Source organism: Pseudorca crassidens, chromosome 17 (genome assembly GCF_039906515.1).
Source record: "Pseudorca crassidens isolate mPseCra1 chromosome 17, mPseCra1.hap1, whole genome shotgun sequence".
NCBI classification, from domain to species: domain Eukaryota; kingdom Metazoa; phylum Chordata; class Mammalia; order Artiodactyla; family Delphinidae; genus Pseudorca; species Pseudorca crassidens.
The window spans coordinates 56,704,811-56,726,748 of record NC_090312.1 but is presented as its reverse complement, the minus strand read 5'-3'; the positions used below and the strand labels follow the sequence as shown (position 1 = coordinate 56,726,748).

Below are 21,938 nucleotides of genomic sequence, written 5' to 3'. Positions count from 1 at the left end.
GTGGCTTTAAAACTCAATTTTTCAGCATGATGTGTTTTTTTGGACTGATATGGGAGGTTTGTTCTGTTTTGATATGTTCTAACCAGAAAACTTAAGTACTGGAGAAAACAGTTAAGGAGAGGTAACCACAAACCCATCTACAAAGGCACTGTTTCTACTGGGCACATGTGCTCTTAGAAATCAGCCACCTTCATGTACTGACCTTAGCTTCCAGTGAGCAGCGCGGGGCTATCAGACCACTAATTGAACTGCCCACTCCAGTGCGGATACTTTGCCTTTCTGCGAAATCTCATTAAGAACTACAATGTTAAACCAGAGCTCCTTGGAGAAATAGCCAATTCCAGGTCAGGGTAAAAATTGAACAAAATGAGTAGGGAACAGCCTGTCTACAGAAAGCAAGGAATTTGTCAGACTACTGGGGTTATATCAGAAAACAGGATGACTATGCTTAAATCCATATGTTAATAATAATATTTTTTATTTTGAAAAACAACCCTTATTGGTCACTTTTGGAGGATGCTAAGAGCCAACTTGTTATTTGGAAAACTAGTAAGTAAATGGAACGAGTTGAGCCTTTATCCTGCTTTCTTATATGAAATGTAAACTAGGGTAACCAACAGTTGTTGAAAAGTCTCTTTTTATATAGTTCTCCAGCTAATAAATGAAGAAGGAATGATAAACTAAAATATAATCATTTTGTGACTGAATGAAACAGTGGACCTAAGTGATAATCATAAATGGCATCTGACATAAAAAAAAAAAAAGAGATACGTTACATGCATCCTGATGGAAGCATTCAAGACTGCTGTTAAGTGTTCTTGCAAAAAATCTAACATGAAAGGGATCTAGTGGCCAGATTTAACTACCAACTTATAGGAATAACAGGAGATAGACCAACAAGTTCAGTGACACCTCAGAATGTAATCAGCAAATTCCAAACTGTGAAAAACTCTCCAGAACCTGAGACCAAGTGTCTTAAACAAAAAGCAGGGCTAGAGGGAGGGAAGGCGTACCTAAAAGAAAGTTAAGAGGCATGTAACCCAATTATAATGTCTCCTCATTCCAACAAGCCAAGTGTAAAAAAAATTATGCTGAGAAAATTTGAACATTAACTGGATATTTAATATTAAGGAATAGGGCTTCCCTGGTGGTGCAGTGATTGAGAGTCAGCCTGCTGATGCAGGGGACACGGGTTTGTGCCCCGGTCTGGGAAGATCCCACATGCCGTGGAGCGGCTGGGCCCGTGAGCCATGGCCGCTAAGCCTGCGCCTCCAGAGCCTGTGCTCCGCAACGGGAGAGGCCACAACAGTGAGAGGCCCACGTACCGCAAAAAAAAATAATAATAATAAATAAAAATAAAAAAATAATATTAAGGAATAACTTCAAGTACAATGGAGTCATGATTATATTATAATATATAATACAGTATATGTAACAATATTATATTATTGTTAAAGGATTTTTATCTTTTAGAGATAACTGAAATATTTATAGATAAAAAATGATATCTTGGATTTACTTGTAAATAATTAAGGATAGGGAGGAAGTAGGCAATGTTATAGAGCAGGGCCAAAAACGATGGCCCAGACCAAATCTGGCCCACCACCTGTTTTGTTTGTTTGTTTAAATATTTATTTATTTATTTGGCTGATCGGGTCTTAGTTGCGGCACGTGGGCTTCTCTCTAGTTTTGGCGGGAGGGCTCCAGAGTGCGTGGTCTTAGTTGCCCCACAGCATGTGGGACCTTAGTTTCCCAACCAGGGATTGAACCCATGTCCCCTGCACTGGAAGGCGGATTCTTAACCACTGGACTACCAGGGAAATCCAATGTTTTTGGTAAATAAAATTTTATCGGAATACAGTCAGGCTCATTTGTTTATGTGATCTATGACTGCTTTCTTGCTACAAAGGCAGAGTTGAGTAGTCACAACAGAGACTGTATGGCCCACAAAGGCTAAAATATTTACTAGTTGGCCCTATGGGGAAAAACCTTCGTGATCCCTGGTAAAGCTGAACTAAGACTGGCCGTGAGTGAATAATTATTGAAGCAGGGTGATGGATACATGGGGGTTAATTATAAAGTATTGTTTCCATTTATATATGCTTGAAATGTCCCATAATAAAAGGGTTTAAAGTTTATTTGTTTGAAGTGCTGATAGCTTTAGAAAAGGACTTTGACTTGGCCTTTGACTTTGTCACTGAGTATGGCATCCTGGGCCCACTCCAGGGGGCCTACACAACACTGTGTAGAGGGCCTACACAGCACTGTATCCTACACAACACTGCCTCTAAAGACACTCCGAGGGACTGTTTGGCTGGGAATGGCTACGAAGCTAATGACTCTTGGGAGCTCTTAAAATTGACAGAAACTTGTAATAAGTCCTATATATTCTACATAGATAAGCATACATACACATATACATTTATTTGTATAGCATGCTACAAAACCACAATACCTTCATTCTTTGGATACAATTACCAAATATAGTGTTTCCTAGAGAAACGTGGAACTAAAGACTCTGTAAGAGCAATTTTATCCAGCAAACAGCTATTTGAGTCTCTGCCCGCCCTCAAGGCATGCTACTAGGCACTTGAGAGACAGAAAGATGATAAGATACTCTTCCTGGCTTTCAGGAACTCCGTGTAGTTAAAGAATTAGGATTACAGTTTGTAGTAACAGGAGGAAGAAGGGAAGCCATTGCAGTAGCTTCTTAGCACACAAGCCCACACCTGCTAAGCATATTAAGGATTGTATCTCATTTAATATTTACAACAAACTGAGGTGAGTGTTATTATCTTCATTTTACACATGAAAACACTGGCACTCAGAGAGAGGAAGTCATTTAAACTCATACTCTGTCGAACTCCAAAGCCCACTCTCCTAAACATCATTGGTAGTTTAAACACTGAAATGAACATTTTTATTACATTTTCACAAGAAGGACTCATTTACAAAGAAGCTCCAGATTATTGTCACTGTGCTGCGTTTCCTCTCATATCCCATGAGTTTGATCTCATTTTTGTTAGGTACCTGCAGCAGGAAAGGGACATTTTTGCTTTTGCTAGGTTAGAAGAGTAATGTGAAGAAAAGGAAATACTTTGCCTGCTTCATCCACTAATTTCATAATAGTGGAGAAAGTAGATGTCTATCATTTTAAAGAAACATTGGAACTTGTCTGCTTATAAATATAAAACATGGCAAACTGAAGTTTTTCACACACACTCACACAAAATCCATTCTTTTTTGAGCATGTGGACATTCAGGGCTAGTTCTCAGCAAAACCATGAAGACTGTGTTGTGCTCTAAATATTTAACAACTGGCTCTCTCCCCAAAATATGTATATATGTTTATCATAAATTTTATGATATAAAGGATGCATATTACCCAATTTACAAATAACAATAAAATAATACTCTTTCTTACAAATCCCATATATTTCATTGATTTTCACAGTATGCTTTCATTTATCTTTGTTCAACTCTAGAATCTGTAGCCAACCTATGGTTGCAATCGACAAACAAGTGTAGTTCCGATGACTGTTGGTTGATATTTTTATTTACATTAATGAGTAGGACAAAAATGAAACAATGAAGTCATATGTAATGTGTGTGGCTTCTTTGCTGAATAAAACAGTTTTTTGAATACTGAAAGACTATTTCTTCAAATTTTTTGCAATTCACAATGTAACTGTAACAGGAAGGGGGACGGGGCCCCTTCCAGGGCCAGAAAGTGAGCTCTTGTCTAATACTCGGAAATGGATTGTCCGAGGAGACACACGTACTGACAAAGCAAAAGATTTTATTGGGAAGAGGCACCTGGGCGGAGAGTAGCAGGGTAAGGGAACCCGGGAGAAGTGCTCTGCCACGTGGCTCACAGTCTTGGAAATACTGAGAAGAGACTGGAGAATTTCTGGCACCTTAACTTCAATTAAGAATTTGACACAATATGTATGAAAGTGAAATACTACATATGTAAAATAGTGTTCAGGATATTTGATACAATTTTAGAGCTAAGTGTAAGGGAGAACAAGCATTCCTTTTGGGAGCATGAAACCACAATTACGTCCTGGCTTAATTAAGCTGTGCATTTTGAGCTGCCTCCCGACTTCTGAGAGCTGGTTCCTTATTTGTGATTTGAGTAATAATACTATCAGTCCAGATACTCGTCTGAGTATCCTGAGATCCAAATGGGAAAAAGAAAATGACGATTGCCTTGTAAAGGGTCAGATTTTGCAAAGGTAGTGGCTTATTATTAAGAATCACAACACTGTGTATCAGCTCCCAGGATTGTTTTCTGGTCTCTGCCTCTAACGACTGGGGGCAGGGAGGGAAGCAGCTACGAACCTTTGACCAGGTTAAGGCATTACTAGTCACTGGTTTTACAAACACGATGCTGATGAATTAGCTTCTCAGGGTTCTCCAAACTACCTGCTCACGTTTGCTCTATTTACATATAAGTTAATTAAAAAAAAAGAAGTCCTCTCTTTCTTCTTATTGATAGTCCTCAGGACACTTAGGACAAATGTAATTTACAATTGAAAGCTCAGAAGCTCAGATGGGGAAGGAATGTTTACACAACATTCTGCTGTAGCAAGGGTTCCAATAGCAAAGCGGGGAAGGGGCCATTTGCTCTCGCAGGGAAAGAGCCCTGCCCCCCGCCTTCTCACGACCCTCCTCTCCCAGCAAGGGTTTGCTCCCGGGTGCACTCGGGTTATCTAGCTGATTCACTGTTGATGTAAAAACAGGGCTGGGCAGGCGATGTTGAAAGCCACTGAAAGCGGAGGAAACTAGTCACGAAACCCCAGGAAACTAGTCACGAAACCCCGACTATCAGCTGAGAGATCGCTTCCCGGTAACTCCGGAGAACTGCTAGCACTCTTTCCAGACTGGTGCACGTCCTCGGGGTCTGCCAGGGACGCAGAGCTGTTTTCAGCCTCTCCCGGCCGCGACTGCTTCCCCCATGCTTGAGGGCGCCGAGCTGTACTTCAACGCGGACCATGGCTACCTGGAGGGCCTGGTGCGAGGATGCAAAGCCGGCCTCCTGACCCAGCGGGACTACATCAACCTGGTCCAGTGTGAGACCCTGGAAGGTAAGCGCCGCTCTTCTCGCCGTTTAAAAAGGAAAAAAGGGATTGATGCTGCCCACTGGAAGCATGGACCAGGGGCCTGGGAGTCCAGGGCGGGTTCTTAGGCCCAGGGTCCAGACTTCAGGGGTCAATGAACTTGGACGAGGAAAAAATATTACACCTCTATTTTCAGTATTCTCTAAGTAAAATGTAGCATTTCCTTTCATTATGAATGTAGGCAACAAATCACGGCGGTTAGTACTTTGTCACCAACAGAAATTCAGTGTTTTCATATCCTCATACAGTTCTTACAGATACATTGCGATATCATTTATGTTTTCACTATTTCAAAATTATACTAGATATTGCACTCATCCTTGATATTTAATGTCTTAATAAAGAATCATGTTATTGCACATTTTAAAATATCTTAATAGCTATATTTTAAAATATTTGGTTTCCTTTGTAATACTATGTATTTTCGTTCTACATATTTATTTATTTTTGGCTGCCTTGGGTCTTCGTTGCTGCATGTAGGCTTTCTCTAGCTGCGGCGAGCGGGGGCTACTCTTCGTTGCTGTGAGTGGGCTTCTTATTGCGGTGGCTTCTCTTGTTGCGGAGCCCTGGCTCTAGGCACGTGGGCTTCAGTAGTTGTGGCATGTGGGCTCAGTAGTTGTGGCTCACGGGCTTAGTTGCTCCGCGGCATGTGGGATCTTCCCGGACCAGGGCTCAAACCCGTGTCACCTACATTGGCAGGCGGATTCCCAGCCACTGCGTCACCAGGGAAGTCCCTCGTTCTACATATTTATAAATATTATCTGGAGAAGGATATCACCAAACTGTCCAGGGATCCATGGCCAAAAAAAAAAAATAATAATACCTTAAACCTTGGTCTAGAGAATTTTATTCTATTCTACTTACCAGTATCTATTAACACGAGAGTATGCATATTTGAGGTTTGTCTTTAATGGAGCTTAAGAAAAAAATCAAGAGGCATGGTATGTGGTGAGGCCATCCTAGATTCAAAAGTCCTGACTTTGACCTCTGCCAAGAATAGGTAGGTGACTTGGGGCTGAAAGCCTCTGAGCCTGATTCCTTATTTGTAAAACTTGATGGTAACGCCTGCTTTGCTGAGTTGTTTGGAGAAATAAATAAGGCAGGACATGAGAGAATGTGTTAAGAACTGTGAAGCACTCTACAAATGGAAATGATCTCTTTCTTTTAACCACTTTATGAGGTATGATTGACATGCAAAAAGCTGTATATATTTAACGTATACAACCTGATGAGTTTAGAGATAGGAATACACCTGGGAAATCACCACAATCTATGCCATAAACCCATCCATCACCTCCAGAGGTTTCCTCCTGCCCTCTGTTATTACTCTGTGTGTGTGTGTGTGTGTGTGTGTGTGTGTGTGTGTGTGTAAACTACAGGCTCTATGCTGTACAGTAGAGCGCTACAGTAGATTTCTAGGACTTATTCATCTTGTATAATCAACACTTCGTATCCGTCTCCTCATTCCCCCCCCCCATTCTGGAAATTATCTTTTTCTTAAAAAAAAGTATTTATTTTAAATATTTATTTATTTATTATTTTTTTGGCTGCGTGGGGTCTTAGTTGTGGTATGTGTGCTTCTCTAGTTGTGGCGCACAGACTCCAGAGCACATGGGCTCAGTAGTTGCAGCACAAAGGCTTAGTTGCCCTGCTGCGTGTGGGACCTTAGTTCCCCAACCAGGGATTGAACAAGCATCCCCTGCATTGCAAGATGGATTCTCAACCACTGGAATACCAGGGAAGTCCCTGGAAATTATCTTTAAGCTACAGTATTTTCAAAGGCTTACCAAAGATTTCACATTTAAATATATAGTATTTTTATTATTAAAAACACTACATTTGTTTACTTTGAAACATGCTTATAAAATTAATATAATAATGTCAATAATAGGGTACTTTAAAACTTCTAGATTATTCTAGAAAAAACAAGAAAGCACTAAGGATCAAGACTGCCAGGAAGAGTATTAGAAGGCAAAATGAAACAAAAACTCAGAGGTGACTTTGCAAGCTTCTCAAGTAGGGCCGATGTTCCTGAGGTCACCTTATGGTTCTGACCAGTTAGAGCCAGAGTTAAGGCAGAACTGCCCAAGTTGAGGGAGACCCTCTCCTTTCATTAGGAATGGAAACAGCTAGACAAATCTTGTAGATGATAACTAATTCTGTTGGCTACAAATAATTGCAATATAATCTCAAATCCTAAATCACTTCAGCATATTTAATTAGGAGTTTGGTGTCCGGAGAATGTTAATCATATATATAAAATCAGCATAAATTAAGGTAGAAAAAATTAGTGAACACAGAGCATAATGAATGCTTCTGAGAGAAGCCATTTGAATGAATTCTCAATAGTTTTCAGTCAAGCTTTTAAATGGGCTGAGGAATGCAAATTTAAACATAAACAATATGTGAAATGTCTTCATGATACAAAGCAAGGTTTAGCCAGCTCACTAAAGAATTCAGAGAAAAACCACCCTCAGCTTCAGTTTGGGGGAGAAGGAAAGGTTTCAGACCCTTTTGAAGACCCGAAGAATGAACTTCTTAGAAAAATACACACAGGTGCATACATTTAGAATTTTCCATATAACATCAGGCGGTCATGGACCACCTGAAGTCATCCTGCACCCCGAGTAAGAAACTCTCTTATATACACCATTGCTTTATTGTCATTGTATCTCATGGTTTCTACCTTTCTTTCCTCCCATTAATATATATATTTTTTTCAACCATTCGTTTTACAACTGTGTTTGAATCTGTTGCCAATCTGTTCGGAGACTCTTAGGAATATTGAATATGAGCCATCAAACTATAGGTTATAATGATGCAGGAGAAAATCAATCTAAATAAAGTAAGGGTTTCATCTCCTCAGTTAACTGTTGAGGACTCTGAGGCTTAGAGTGGCTGTGACTAATCTAACCACCTTGTCAGGGGAGGGGTATGCAGACATCTGCATCTGCTTTTCCACTAAAATGTCTGCCTCCTGAGCATGAATGGAAGATACATGAATAGGTCCATGTTGCTCTCAGCTCCATTTTTTTTTTTTTTTTTGTGGTACGCGGACCTCTCACTGTTGTGGCCTCTCCCATTGCAGACCACAGGCTCTGGACACACAGGCTCAGTGGCCATGGCTCACGGGCCCAGCCGCTCCACGGCATGTGGGATCTTCCCAGACCAGGGCACGAACCCGTGTCCCCTGCATCGGCAGGCGAACTCTCAACCACTGCGCCACCAGGGAAGCCCTCAGCTCCATTTTGATATAGAAAATAATGTCTGTCCTGCCTGTTTATTTTATAAGATGTTGCGAAATAAATCACTTGTGAAAAGCAGTGCAACTGTTGCATGTGTGAATGTACGGAGAGAAACCCAGCCACCTTCCGAGCTGGCTTAAGACATGAAGAGAAGAACTCAACGACACTCATTGAGACAGAAGTTAAGGATTTTAGGATTTGTTTACTTTCTTACATAATATGCACCATACAAATTATGGGTAAAGAAGAGTAGGTAAAACAGTGTCAGGATAGTATTATGTGTTGAAGCATTTTCTGTAAAGGAAAGCTAACTTGGCAAAGCTTATATTTGCCTTTAGTCTTTTGAAGTCCTCTAGTCTTTAAAAGAAAAGTGTCCTGATACCAACAAGTTGTTTTAGAACCACTTACCAGGAACATATAAGGTTTCAGGTAAATTTGGAAGAGAGAAACATGAAAATTGTCCAGAAAAGCTTTGAAAAATCCTAGTATTTATGATTGTGTGAGTGTGGTCAGAAATACTCATCCACTCCAAGGCCTGACCCTGACTAACAATGACCTGAACCAGTCACTAGGACCCTCTGTGACTCAGTCCTTCCAGGGGACAGGAGAGGAAGCCAGTTCACATGGCCTGTGTCAATGGTACTGCTTGGAGGCTATATTCACATAGAAAATTCTTAAAAGTAACTTTTAAAACAAGTTCTTTAAAATTAACTTGAACCAAAATAATAATGTTAAAGGGACATGGAATAGTCTTTAGAAGAATTAACACTGCTAATTTTTTTAATTAAAACTTTTTTTAGAGCTGCTGTAGGTTCACAACAAAATTAAGGAGGAAAGACAGAGATTTCCTATATAACCCCTACTCCCACACACGCATAGCCTCCCCCTTGTCAACATCCCGTGCATTTGTTATAATCAGTGAACCTACACTGATACATGGTAATCACCCAGAGTCCAGAGTTGACAATTCAGTCACTCCTGGTGTTGTACATTCTATGGGTTTGGACAAATGGATAACGTGTATCCACCACTATTGTATTATACATAGTATTTTCACTGCCCTAAAATTCCTCTATACTCTGACTATTCTCCCCCTCCCTGACCCCCAGCCCGGCAACCACTGATAACTTTACTGCTTCCTTAGTTTGGCCTTTTCCAGAATGTCACATAATTGGAATCATACAGTATGTATGTAGCCTTTCCAGACTGGCTTCTTTCACTTAGTGCTATACCTTTGAAGACCCTCCATGTCTTTTCATGGCAACATTGCTATTTTCATCAGATTTTTTTTTTAATTACAAACAAGACTTTGTAAGTATTCTTTCTTCTTCAGAAAAAGGACAAAGTGGTAAAATGAATACTTCAGAGCTTTAGAATTTAGTAAGAAATAGCCTTTTCTAAAATTTATGGTGAAAGTGATCTCTGGCTCTCAGGGTGTGGTAAGAACGCTCTGGACCCAGCATTTACCTCATCCTCTTTGCCATCATTTTTGGGAAGGGGATGAGAGGAGGTGATTATAGCTCATGAACAATTATTTCCTTTTCAAGGGACATGACCTTCATTACTTTCCAACTGTGTCTTCATATGGGAATTAAATCATATATTAAGCACTTTCCCTTTAGAGCCGAGGAAGTAAAGATGGAAAAGAAATAGTCCCTGCCCTAAAAGGGCTCCAACTCTAGAGAATAAAAATATTGAAAAAATAAGAATCCCTTAATGATAGCAGTTGGGCCTCAAAATTCCAAATGCATGTACATTTGACCTGGTACTTCATGTAGCATTGTTGGGAATAGCAGAAAATGAAAAACAAATAAAATGTCCATTGGCAGGGAACTGGTTAGATAAATTATGGAACAGTCATGTAATGGGATATTCTGCAGCTACAAAAAGAAAGAAAGAAAAAGAAAGAAAGAAAAGAAAAAAGCATGAGGACACACACACACACTCTAAGAGGGCTGATATGGAAAGATAGGTGAGATGTATTAAGTGAGGAAAGCAAGGGGAAGAACTGTAGCATACGCATACTCTTTACTGGAAAAGGCAGATACATTTAAAATATATTTTCTATATGATTGTCTCGATACAAAGAAACTGTGAAAGGATTCAAATGAAACTAAAACTAGTAATTTACTGGGGCTAGTAATGAGTGGTGGGGGTGGTGGATAGGTAGGTGACAAGTAGGAGACCTTTCATTGTTTACCTGTATTTATACCTGCTACCTATTTTTTTTTTAAATTTTATTTATTTATGGCTGCGTTGGGTCTTCATTGCTGCGCGCAGGCTTTCTCTAGTTGTGGCGAGCAGGGGCTACTCTTCGTTGCGGTGTGCAGGCTTCTCATTGCGGTGGCTTCTCTTGTTGCGGAGCACGGGCTCTAGGCACACAGGCTTCAGTAGTTGTGGCATGCAGGCTCAGTAGCTGTGGCGCACGGGCTTAGTTGCTCTGTGGCATGTGGGATCTTCCCCGACCAGGGCTCGGACCCGTGTCCCCTGCATTGGCAGGCGGATTCTTAACCACTGTGCCACCAGGGAAGTCCCCTTACTACCTATTTTTAAATTAAAAAATTCATATAGAAGGAAGACTCTTATTTCAAAGGACTTTCACCAAGCTCCTTTAGACATTATTTGTACCTCTAATTATAGTACTTATTTTCTCTGCCTTGTATTAAAAATGCATATACAATACCATCACTTTTCTGTTCAAAAATACTTTCATCAGGCAGAATAAACTTCACTCAGTTTAAAGGCTGGAACACTCTGTCCTATCTCTACCTGGTAAGCATTTCCTCAGAACCCTTCTGCCCTTCTACAGTTATTCCTTCAGCCACAAATTCCATTCACCATCCTGCTTTCCTGGAGAACACCCATTCCTCTTTAAAGTCTCCACTTCCGAGTCAATTTCTCTATAAACCCTTTTCTACTGTATCCCTATTGGGACAGAATTGACTACTCTCAATTTAGTGTTCTATTGTGCCTTGTAATGGACCTAATTCTGTGTAGCATCTGTGATATTTGCATAAGTATGTCACCCTGGGGCAGGACATTTGTCTCGTTTATCTATCTAGTCCCCTGAACTATCAGTTAAGGGCTTACCTCCTGAATGAATAAATGAATCTATCCCCTCCTAAATTTAAGCCTTAAGGGCAGAAACTATAAATATGTCTGGTGACAGAGGTGTTAATTAACTAGGTGGGAGAATCCTTTCACAATGTAAATGTATATCAGATCACCACAATGTACACTTTAAATGTCTTACCATTTTATTTGTTGGTTATACTTCAATAAAACTGATTTTTTTTTAAAAAAAGACTTTTTTTTAAGGGTTGAAACCACACCATATACTTTTTTGTCTCCTAGCTTCTCTAGCCCAAGGCTATGTTTTGCACATAGTAAGAATCTGAAAATACACATTAGAAATGTCTGCACGTTTGAGTTTAAGTCCTGGCTCTTCTACTTTCTGGCTCTGGGGTGTTAAGCCAGCTGCTTAACTTTTAGTCATGGTGCTTTCTTATCTGATGCTTAGATGGTATCTCCCTGGCCTAACTCCCAGTTACCAGGGGAGTTAGAAATTTCTGAAGATGTTTTGTAAACTGTAAACCATAAGAATTCCTGGGAAGTCATAAGAACACCCCCTGAACCGCAGTGTATATACAACAAGAATTAATTTACCCTCTTCTGCTGGACCTTGGAATTCCTAAAATAATCCTTCCATTTCTTGGTTATGGTTAATGGTGTTTGGTATATGATTCTAAGTAGCTGATTCTATTTGCCTTCAAAAGCACTGGTTTGTTTCGGAAATATTCATTCTATAAATAAAACAATTAAAAATACAAGAAGAGTTTAAACCTATAGATAGAAAATCTATTTGAAAGTGAACCGAATCTTGAAAGACAGTAGGTTGGGAAAATGCCAGTGAGATAAGGCATAGGAGGTGGGTGGAGGGGAGTTGATATGACAAGACATTCTAGGTTCTTGGGAAGAATTAATGAACTATAGATAGAAAACAATAAAAGCATATGGATGAGGAGTAAAGCAGTTTGGCTGCAATACTAGCATACTTGGAGAATAAGGCAAGAATTTAGGTTGGGAAATTGTTTGAAGGCCCTTGAAAGTCTAATTATGGAACTTCAAAATATCGGATGAGGAGGTACGTTTGAATCTTCAGTCAAATACTTGTAAGCATAGAAAACATGAACAAGTTATTTCTCTGAGCATCGGTTTCTTCATCCATGTTTTTGTTTTGTTTTGGTTTGTTTTTTTTGCGGTACACGGGCCTCTCACTGTTGTGGCCTCTCCCGTTGTGGAGCACAGGCTCCGGACGCGCAGGCTCAGCGGCCACAGCTCACGAGCCCAGCCACTTCACGGCATGTGGGATCCTCCCGGCCCGGGGCACGAACCCGTGTCCCTTGTATCGGCAGGGAGACTCTCAACCACTGCGCCGTCAGGGAAGTCCGGTTTCTTCATCTATGAGATGGGGATTATTGTTAAGGTTGAGAGATAATGTATATTAAAATCATTGTCAGTGGTAAAATACTCTGCAAATATTATGCAAGTTGCTTTTAATCTGCCTAAAACTCAGTAGTTCCAAGCTACTTATAGGATCATTATAAGATCAAAATATTTCTTAGGAAATATTCTTTGAGGCATGGAATACCTGGAGAGAAACAAGTCTGGGAGAATCTATTAAGAGATTGCCACGGTGAGCTAGGTTTATGATATGGTCATTCTAAATGGGGGATATAAGGAGAGGAAATATAGGAAGATATTAAGGAACAATGCAGGGGATTTGGAGTTAATAAAGCATCAAAGAGGACTTGAAGTTTTATCACCATGAGAATGGCAGTACATTAGCAAAAATTGAGGAAGAAGCGTCTGGTTTTATAGATCCTGATATATTTATTAAAATCTGAGTAATTATATGATGGTAGATTCCAATATATTATTTAAGAAAATTCTGGTTTAGAGAATAAAAATCAAAGTCTTAGCCAACTGAATCGAATTACTTTGGAAGTAGATGGGTACAAGTGAGGGAAAAAAGTCTCTTCACCTACATCATCTTTTAAAATCTCCACAACAACCCAAAAGCATAGTTTTTATACCTATTTTGTAGATGAGGAAACTGAGTTCAGAAAGGTCAAATAACTTTCATAAGTTCAGTGCCAGCAGAGTGTGGTGAAGAGGCAGGGGGCTGCTCAAAGATAGCACCCTTCACAGGTACCTCTGAAGGTGCTTCCTTGGCATAACCTACCTGGAGTGTGAAAGATCTGGACATTCATTTTTATAGAGTATCAACAGGAAGCTGCACAGAAGAAAAAAAAAAGACCTGTCCAACAAATTAATAAAGAAGAGGTAACAACCAGATTGTTGTCCTGCCTCACTGGCCAAGAGATCTCAGATAATTCCCTGAACCCTGTGGACTGCAACCCACAGAAGATGCATTTTTACTTTATGACCCTGTGTACACACATGCGGGCACATTTCATATACACTACTTTGGATGATATACTCAGATATTTGTTATAATAGCTCAATCTGTTCTCTTTATGTTATTACATCTGGGACCTATAAAATTGATTTAGTTGGTAGTGATCTCACAGTTCTTCATTTGAATAAAAAAAGCCACTTGACACACTACTCTGGATAAGAAAAGGGTGTAATTTTCCAAAGTGTGCTCTGTGGGTGTCTCCGTTGATTTCTGGTGGCTTGGGAGGTTCTGTACCATACTCTTTCCAAAGAAATCATTCAAATTAATGTATTAAAGGCTTTCAGTTCCTGCAGTTAAGAAGCCTTTTTATTCCAAATGTATTTGACCACAAAGCTCTATTCATCACATACCTATTTAGGTAAGCATTTAGGGAAATGTGAGGAAAAATATGTGATCCTATTTTAAAAACTATAAAACTATAAGCATTATTGTCATTACTGACAGCTAATGATATTGTCTGAGCAAATATTTCAGGTCATAAGCTTTTCTTAGGATCTGATTGCAAGTGTCCCTTGGATCATCTTGGGGCTGGTGAGACAGGGCTCCTTCTATCTCAACTGTCTCTCCACCAAGCACAGTATTACAAGATTGCTTACAGGGTCTGAAACACTTGAGACATTTTTTTTATATAAATTTATTTATTTTTCGTATTTATTTTTGGCTGCATTGGGTCTTCATTGCTGCACTCGGGCTTTCTCTAGTTGCTGGGAGTGGGGGCTACTCTGTTGTGGAACACGGGCTCTAGGCACGCGGGCTTCAGTAGTTGTGGCACGCGGGCTTAGTAGTTGTGGCTCTTGGGCTCTAGAGCGCAGGCTCAGTAGTTGTGGCACACGGGCTTAGTTGCTCCACCTCACGTGGGATCTTCCCGGACGAGGGATTGAACCTGTGTCCCCTGCATTGGCAGACGGATTCTTAACCACTGCACCACCAGAGAAGCCCTGAAACACTTGAGGCATTTAATTTCAGAATCTCACTGGCAGCTGAAAGGTTTGGAAGTTATTTTGCTTAAAAGAACCATATGTCACATGAGCAATATACCATGGTTTTGGAAGAAATACCATTTGTGTCACTTCTGTTGGCAAATATTCCTCAGTGCTGAGAAGGCAAACTGTCAAACTGTATAAAAGTCTGACTGTCAAAATAAAAGCCAAAGAAGACATAGCAAAAGAGTATGATTTTTTTTAATTAACTTAATTAAATAGGTAATTGAGCAATTAAATTCTGCAGTCAATCAGATGAAGAGCATTTCTGTTGCATGACTTACTCCAGACACTGAGGAAGAATGCCTGTCTGCTGAATCTCAGAGACTCAAGAGCCACTTGAGTGCCTAACTGCAAATCCACCCTCCCATCAGTTTACAGAGCAATTAGTTCATAGCCCACAGGGGCTCCCTGTTATCCTCAGGATCAAGGAAGTCACACCAAGCCTTCCTGGGGGCAGCCCCTGCTATTTCTCTGTCTTCACTTCTTACCCCTCCTTCTCTCCTACTAAGTGCTTCAAACCACCAAACTGAACTGTTTTGAGTTTCTTGCACCCACCATACCCATACTAATTCATGGAATGCCTTCCTTGCGCTCTTACATAGCACCTTAAGGCTCACCTCTGGTTTAACCATCTTCTGGAAACTCTCCTAGGTTTTTTTGCTCTCATCCCTATGCATCTTGCTCTTATTTTCTATGTTCCCATATATCAAGGTTCTTATCTTTATCACTGAATTTAGTTGTTTGCATCATCTGTTTGTCATGCCTCTACCTCCACCAGATTGTGAGTTTCCTTGAAGATGAGGAATATGTCTTGTCCATTTTGGGCCTCCTGTGGTAACAGCACATAACAGATGCTTAATAAATGTTTGAATGAAAAATACAGTAAGATCCAGGATGCTATATTATCTCCAGTTGTGTGCTAGATGGTGCCAAAGACTTTTTTTTTTTTTTTTTTGCGATACACAGGCCTCTCACTGTTGTGGCCTCTCCCGTTGCGGAGCGCAGGCTCCGGACGCGCAGGCTCAGTGGTCACGGCTCACAGGCCCAGCCGCTCCGCGGCATGTGGGATCTTCCCAGACCGGGGCACGAACCCGTGTCCCCTGCATCGGCAGGCGGACTCTCAACCACTGCGCCACCAGGGAAGCCCCCAAAGACATTTTTGATATTCAGATATTTAAGAACACTTATACGTTGGGTACTGCACAAGGAACCAAAAGATAAAAGATATAACTAAAAGATATAACGAAGAAAGCAGAACTGCATTTTTGGAGTTAACATATTAAGACTTTATAATATTCTGGGACAGGAGCTGTGCTAGAAATATTATCCAAGTACTTTGAAATTCAGCGTGAGATTGAATAATTCTGCCAGACAGAATTAAGGCTTTACAGAACAACTGATAATCTGATTTAACTGATTGGCAATAAATTACAGACTTTTAAGATATGAGGCTGGCTTTGAGTCCATTTATCAACGTGATTTTGAGCAAGCTATTAAGCTCTCTGAGCTTCAGGGTTCTTATCTGTAAAAGGGGCTAAAAATCATTCCTAACTCATAGGGTTGCCATGAATAGTAAATGAGATAATACACACTTGATACAATGCCTGATATGCAATAAGCGCTCAATCACTGGTAACTATTATTTTAATGCTGAAGGATACATTATAATGAGCAATCTGAAAAGGGGAGGGGGCCAACTCTATAGAGTTAGATGGGATCAGTATTAACAGAAGTGTAGGACTGGAAAACAAATGGTTTGTTCAGGATGAAGTGACAATAAATGAAATCAATTAAATTATCTGGCAACCAAAAACATTGCCATTTAAAGGACATCTAACATGGTCCCATGGAAATGATGTTGGAATTCAAGAGTAAGGAGACCCATCTCCTAGTTTAAGCTCCACTACTATATAACTCCCATTTAGACCTGCTGAAACTCAACTTCTTCATCTGTAGTCAAAGGATATTGGTGGCTGCCCTCCCATACCCATGGTAAATATTAGTAATAAACTTTTCTTTTTCATCAAGCTGAGATGGAGGCTTAGTATCCTCAAACAGTTTTCCTAGCACTATTTTCAAATGACTAAGTTGGCTCAGGTAAAACCAATTTGCAATCTCTGGACTAGGTGGTCTTTTATGTTCTTTTGAGCTGTGCTAAATAATTCTAGAATTTTTCAGGTAATTAAAAATTGTTATATCGTACTAGACTGTGTTAACATGAATTTTTTATTGCTTTAGAGATTGATGCTCAAATCTAAATCACATGTAGACCTTATGTTAAGGTCTAATAAGATAATAATTAAATATGCATTTGTCATAAAGTTACCGTACTTTCAATTAATGTTGTAAAGGTTATTCATGCATGTTCAAAATTTAACCTGATTTGAGGTTTCATTTAATTTCAGATCTGAAAATTCATCTCCAGACCACTGATTATGGCAACTTCTTGGCTAACCAAACAAATCCTCTTACTGTTTCCATTATTGACACAGAGATGAGAAAAAAGCTATGCAGAGAATTTGAGTATTTCCGGAATCATTCCCTGGAGCCCCTGAGCACCTTTTTCACATACATGACGTAAGTGATAGCAGGAGGCCCTACTCCTCCCCAGTGTGATTGTGCAAAGAACCCCGAACAGTTAACAGGTGGGGTGTTAGGCTGACATGAGGCTTAAGACCTCTTCTACTGTTTGAGAGTTTGAATACATTCAAATTTGAGCGACTGATAAGTTCACAGAGCTGCATTTTCACTGTTAGAATATAGATTTCATTTATTTATAAACATGATTAGATAGGTGGCAATGGCCTCCGTGTAAAGCAGTGTTTTCAGTTTTCATTCTAAAAAATAAGTACTGCTGATGCGTGAAGGTAGATATGCGACATTTTCAGATCACTTGTCAGGGTGGGGTTGAAATATCACAAATCGTTCTTAAAGCCACACCTACCCTTTCCTGATTCCTCTTCAACAACATAAGGAGTTCCCATCACAGTTATATGTGTTTTATTTTTAATCCCTCCCCATCACCAGTGGTTCCAATCTTTCAGTGTGAAGGCCCTTCTTTTTAAAAAACGTTTGAACTTCTACACAATAGCAAATTGTATTTCTTAATCCAGTTAATAGATTATATCCAGCGCTCAAAACTTTGGGCCTCTCTAGTTGTCTTAGCTGACAAACTGGGAACAAACGCCCGCAATGGATGAGCTGTTTATCATGTATATACAATTTAGATGTAATATACAAAGTTATGATTACTAGATCCAGGGCCTCGACTGGTTGAGAAAGGCATAAAATAAAAATATCCCTTTATTCCACATGTCCCCTCCTTCCCCACTCAGTTCGATTCCCTAAATGTAGGTACTTCTCAGTTTCTTATTATTTTTCTAAAAAAAAATGTACATTGTGTATGTATATTGATGCACACTCAACCCACCCTACCCCCACATTTTCAATTTATACAAACGGAATCAGTTTTTCCCCACTTAATATTTGTTAGAAATATCCTCATCAATGTCATACTTTATTAAATAACTGCGTAGAAGTCCGTGTTTGGTACATATCATGACTCCATTTATCAGGCATTTATTAACAACTAACTAACTTTTTTTAAATTACAAAATGTTTTGCAGCTAGCTTATTACTGTGTAGGTCTTGAATTTATTTCTAAGCTAAATTTCTAGCAGTGTGAGTAATGAATCAAAGGAATGCCCCGTTCTTTTTTGTTTTGTTTTGTTTTTTTGTTTTTTTAACAGGAATGCCCCGTTTTTATCTTAACAAAATTTGCTAAGTTGAACCATCCCAACAGCACATGAGAAGGCCTGCAGCCCTAACCATTACCAACATCACATACTACCTTCTTAAGTTTTGCCCTTCCAATAGGTTAAAAACTGTATCTCTGCTTTAATTTATATATTTTTATTAGCAAAAGGGAACATCTTTTCACACTTAACTAGTCATGTGTATTTGCTACCCGATCAAATACTTTTATTTGCTACGTGACCAAATACTTTGTCTATTTTTTTTAATTGAGGTATTCAGCATTTTTTGTTTATATATAAAAGCTCTTTTTAAATTAAGAAAGTTAACCTTTCATCATATGGGTTGAAAATTTATTTTCTCAGTTTGATATAATATATTTTTATTTTTATATTGTTTGCTGTAGGAACATTGAAAAATTTTAATTAGCTATTCGGCAGTCTTTTCATTGTACAATCTTTTGATTATTGTGTCCTGCTTAGAAAGGCCTTCTGCACTCCAACTCATCAATAAACTCGCCTGTCTTTTCTTCCATTTTTTTGCTGTTGTTGTTGATGTTTCATTTTTTACATTTAAAACTTTGATTCATCTAAAATTTATTTTGGTGTAAGGAATGAGACTAGAGATCCAGCTCAAATTGTTCTTCACACATAGTGATCCAGTTGTTCTGTACCATTTCCGTAAATAAGCAAGTAGAAGAAATGATCATAATTCCAGGCAGGAAGTAACCACTGACGTCCCTGAGACATGTTGTTAGTGCCTGTGTTCCTTGTTTGTGCAGTCAATCCTCCTATCACTAAATAGTATAGAATTTTATTTATAGGCAAGACACAGATGCTGACATTTTTAAAGACTCCAACAGTATACAACTAGTCAGGGATGAAGATTAGATATGAACTTGGGTCTGACTCAGTCTAAAGCCCAAGCACTTTTTTTGAGAATTCTGGAAGGGCCGACATTGTTGCCAAGCCTGGAAATGGAGTAGAATTTGGAGATTCGGGAGAAGGCTGAACATCTGGGGTTGACGCATGAAGAGGGAAGGATTCTGCCTGCATGAGGAATAACTGGTCAGTTTGGGCTGGAGTAGGCTGTGCAGAAAAGGAAGGAGAGAAATGGGGAAGGGAGGCTAGAGAAGTAAATTCCAACCAGATAATGGAGTCTTCAGTGGCCAGGCTAATGAAGCTGGCCTTTATCACATCAGAGTATTTTGTGTGTGTGTGTGTCCCAAGACTTATTCCTCTCCATAACAGTTGGGGTGAAGTAGAATGCACTTGAGCTTTGGACTGAGTCAGGTCCGAGTTTATATCTAATCTTGAATGGCTGCCTGTGAGAGAGGATTTGCAAGCAGGGAAGCCTCTTGCAAAAATGTCTGGCATGGGTAATTATGAAGACGTTAAAGATTCCTGAGCTTTAAGACAACATGGCCATAGTTATGTAACAGCAAAAATGATAATCCAAATGCTAGACACCATTTATGAACTATTTCTATATGCCAAGACTCTGCTAAGTACTTTACAAATATTGTCTCATTAAACCCTCATGACAAGTCTTATTCAGTTCTGATCATCACCATTTTAAGGATGAGGAAACGAAAACTTAAGTGCAATAACTTGCCTAAGTCACAGATCTAAAAAGTGGAGGAGTCATGATTTGAAATAAATGTTAGCAGTAGGCTTTGTAAAATTATTTTGCTCAGATTTTAGATGAGTTCGGAAAATCTGACCTGTGATGACAGGGGACAGTCCAATTTTAACTGAATGAGAAAGCTGCCAGGCTTTGTACTTTTTAGGTTGCAAGACGATCTCACATGATGAAAATTTTCCCCAGATCTGTGAAGAGATGCTCCAGCTCTAAGAATAACTCTGAGTCATTTGGTCAGTGGTTCCTCTTACGTGATGATTCCACGATTTATTGCTTCCTAATTATAGACTCTTAAACCTGGAAGGAGCCTTAGCATTAATTAGCCTTCTTATTTCACAACAAACTACCATGTCAATCTAGTTAAAATATACTCTGTTTCTAAAAACAATTACTTAAAATTCCAAATATTTCTAGTCATTAGCGATATTTAAAAACTGTATATAAGAATTCAGACAGTCACAAATACCTGGGTAGAATGTTAATAAAAAATAAGACGTGGAAATGTAGTTTTGGTAGAATCAGTATTGTTAGTAATGGGCATGTTTTAATTTATCTTCTGCCTCTCTCTGTCTCTCTGTCTCTCTCTCAGCTGTAAACTCTTTGAATTAGTTCTTTTAGTATCTCTCTCTGGACTTACAAGTATATAATGGGCACTGAATATTTGCTGAATCAATATATAATCCTGTATTTAGCAGTATCTTACACATACATATAGAAACATACTTTCAGACAGTTCAGGTTTTATATTTTATATAGTACTTGAGAATTGGTTATTTACTGGCCAGTATGTTAGGGGTAAAAACCAAATGTCATGCCTGCAGGTACATTTTGTGTGACCAGGTCAGTCTTTACAGTAATTTTTAAAAATATATTTAATTAAGGCTTTATCCAATTAGCCACAGTTGCCAGCACTCCCTTTTGTCTTATGATCTTCAGGTATTTAGTTTACTTATCAGACATCTGACCTAGATGTTTTACCTACATCTCTACACAAAGAAGTGTTTATATCTCCAGTTTTCAAACTAGAGAAACTGAGGCTCAACATATTAATGTATATTTCAAGATCACAACATTATTAAGAGATTTGGAAGAGATTTGATTTCAGGTCCATCATTCTAGAAAACTAATGATCTTGTACTGGCCCAATAGTTTATTAAAAGGCAAGTAAATCAGAAATATCTGTGGGCCTTTAAACAATAAGTATATTTCTGATCCCTATCCCAGGAGATTCTGATCCAGTTGGCCTTGGAGTGGGGCCCACCTGTATTTTGGAAGGCATGCAGGTTAATCTGATGTGCACCCCTAATTAAAAATGTCCCATTATGGTGCCTCAACTTTATGACTTGGAAGTCACTTTCACAATTATTCTTATGAGTTTTTCCACCACAGTTAATTACATGGATAGGATTATCTCCTTGTCAGAGACCAGAGAGCTCAACTGCACTGAAACCTAGGGCTTCTGAATCTCAATCCGTGGTTTGTTCAACCATGTCGTGTGACTTGCCAACACTGGCAGCATCCAGCTGTGCTCTGTAGAACCTAAAGATGTGTCACCATAACAAAAGGTAACAAAGGTATGTGTGCAGGACAGTTGTCCAATAGTTCTGAAACTATTTTTCTTATTTTTCTTTTAGAACATGTTGCAAAGTCAAGTGTCTGTCTAGCGCCTGTGAACTCCCATCAAATAGGATTACTTCCTGCCCTATTAGGA

At 39.2% G+C, this 21,938-nt stretch overlaps 1 protein-coding gene across 1 annotated transcript in view; it reads left to right on the top strand.

The window, feature by feature from the left end:
* The first annotated feature begins 4,801 nt into the window (after positions 1-4,801).
* ATP6V0D2 (ATPase H+ transporting V0 subunit d2) overlaps positions 4,802-21,938 on the top strand; it is a 46,653-nt gene continuing 29,516 nt past the window's right edge. Inside the window, exons 1-2 of the mRNA XM_067711943.1 lie at positions 4,802-5,090; positions 17,239-17,410. Coding sequence (XP_067568044.1) covers positions 4,961-5,090; positions 17,239-17,410 — 302 coding nt within the window. The 5' untranslated portion in view covers positions 4,802-4,960. The remainder of the gene's footprint in view (positions 5,091-17,238; positions 17,411-21,938) is intronic.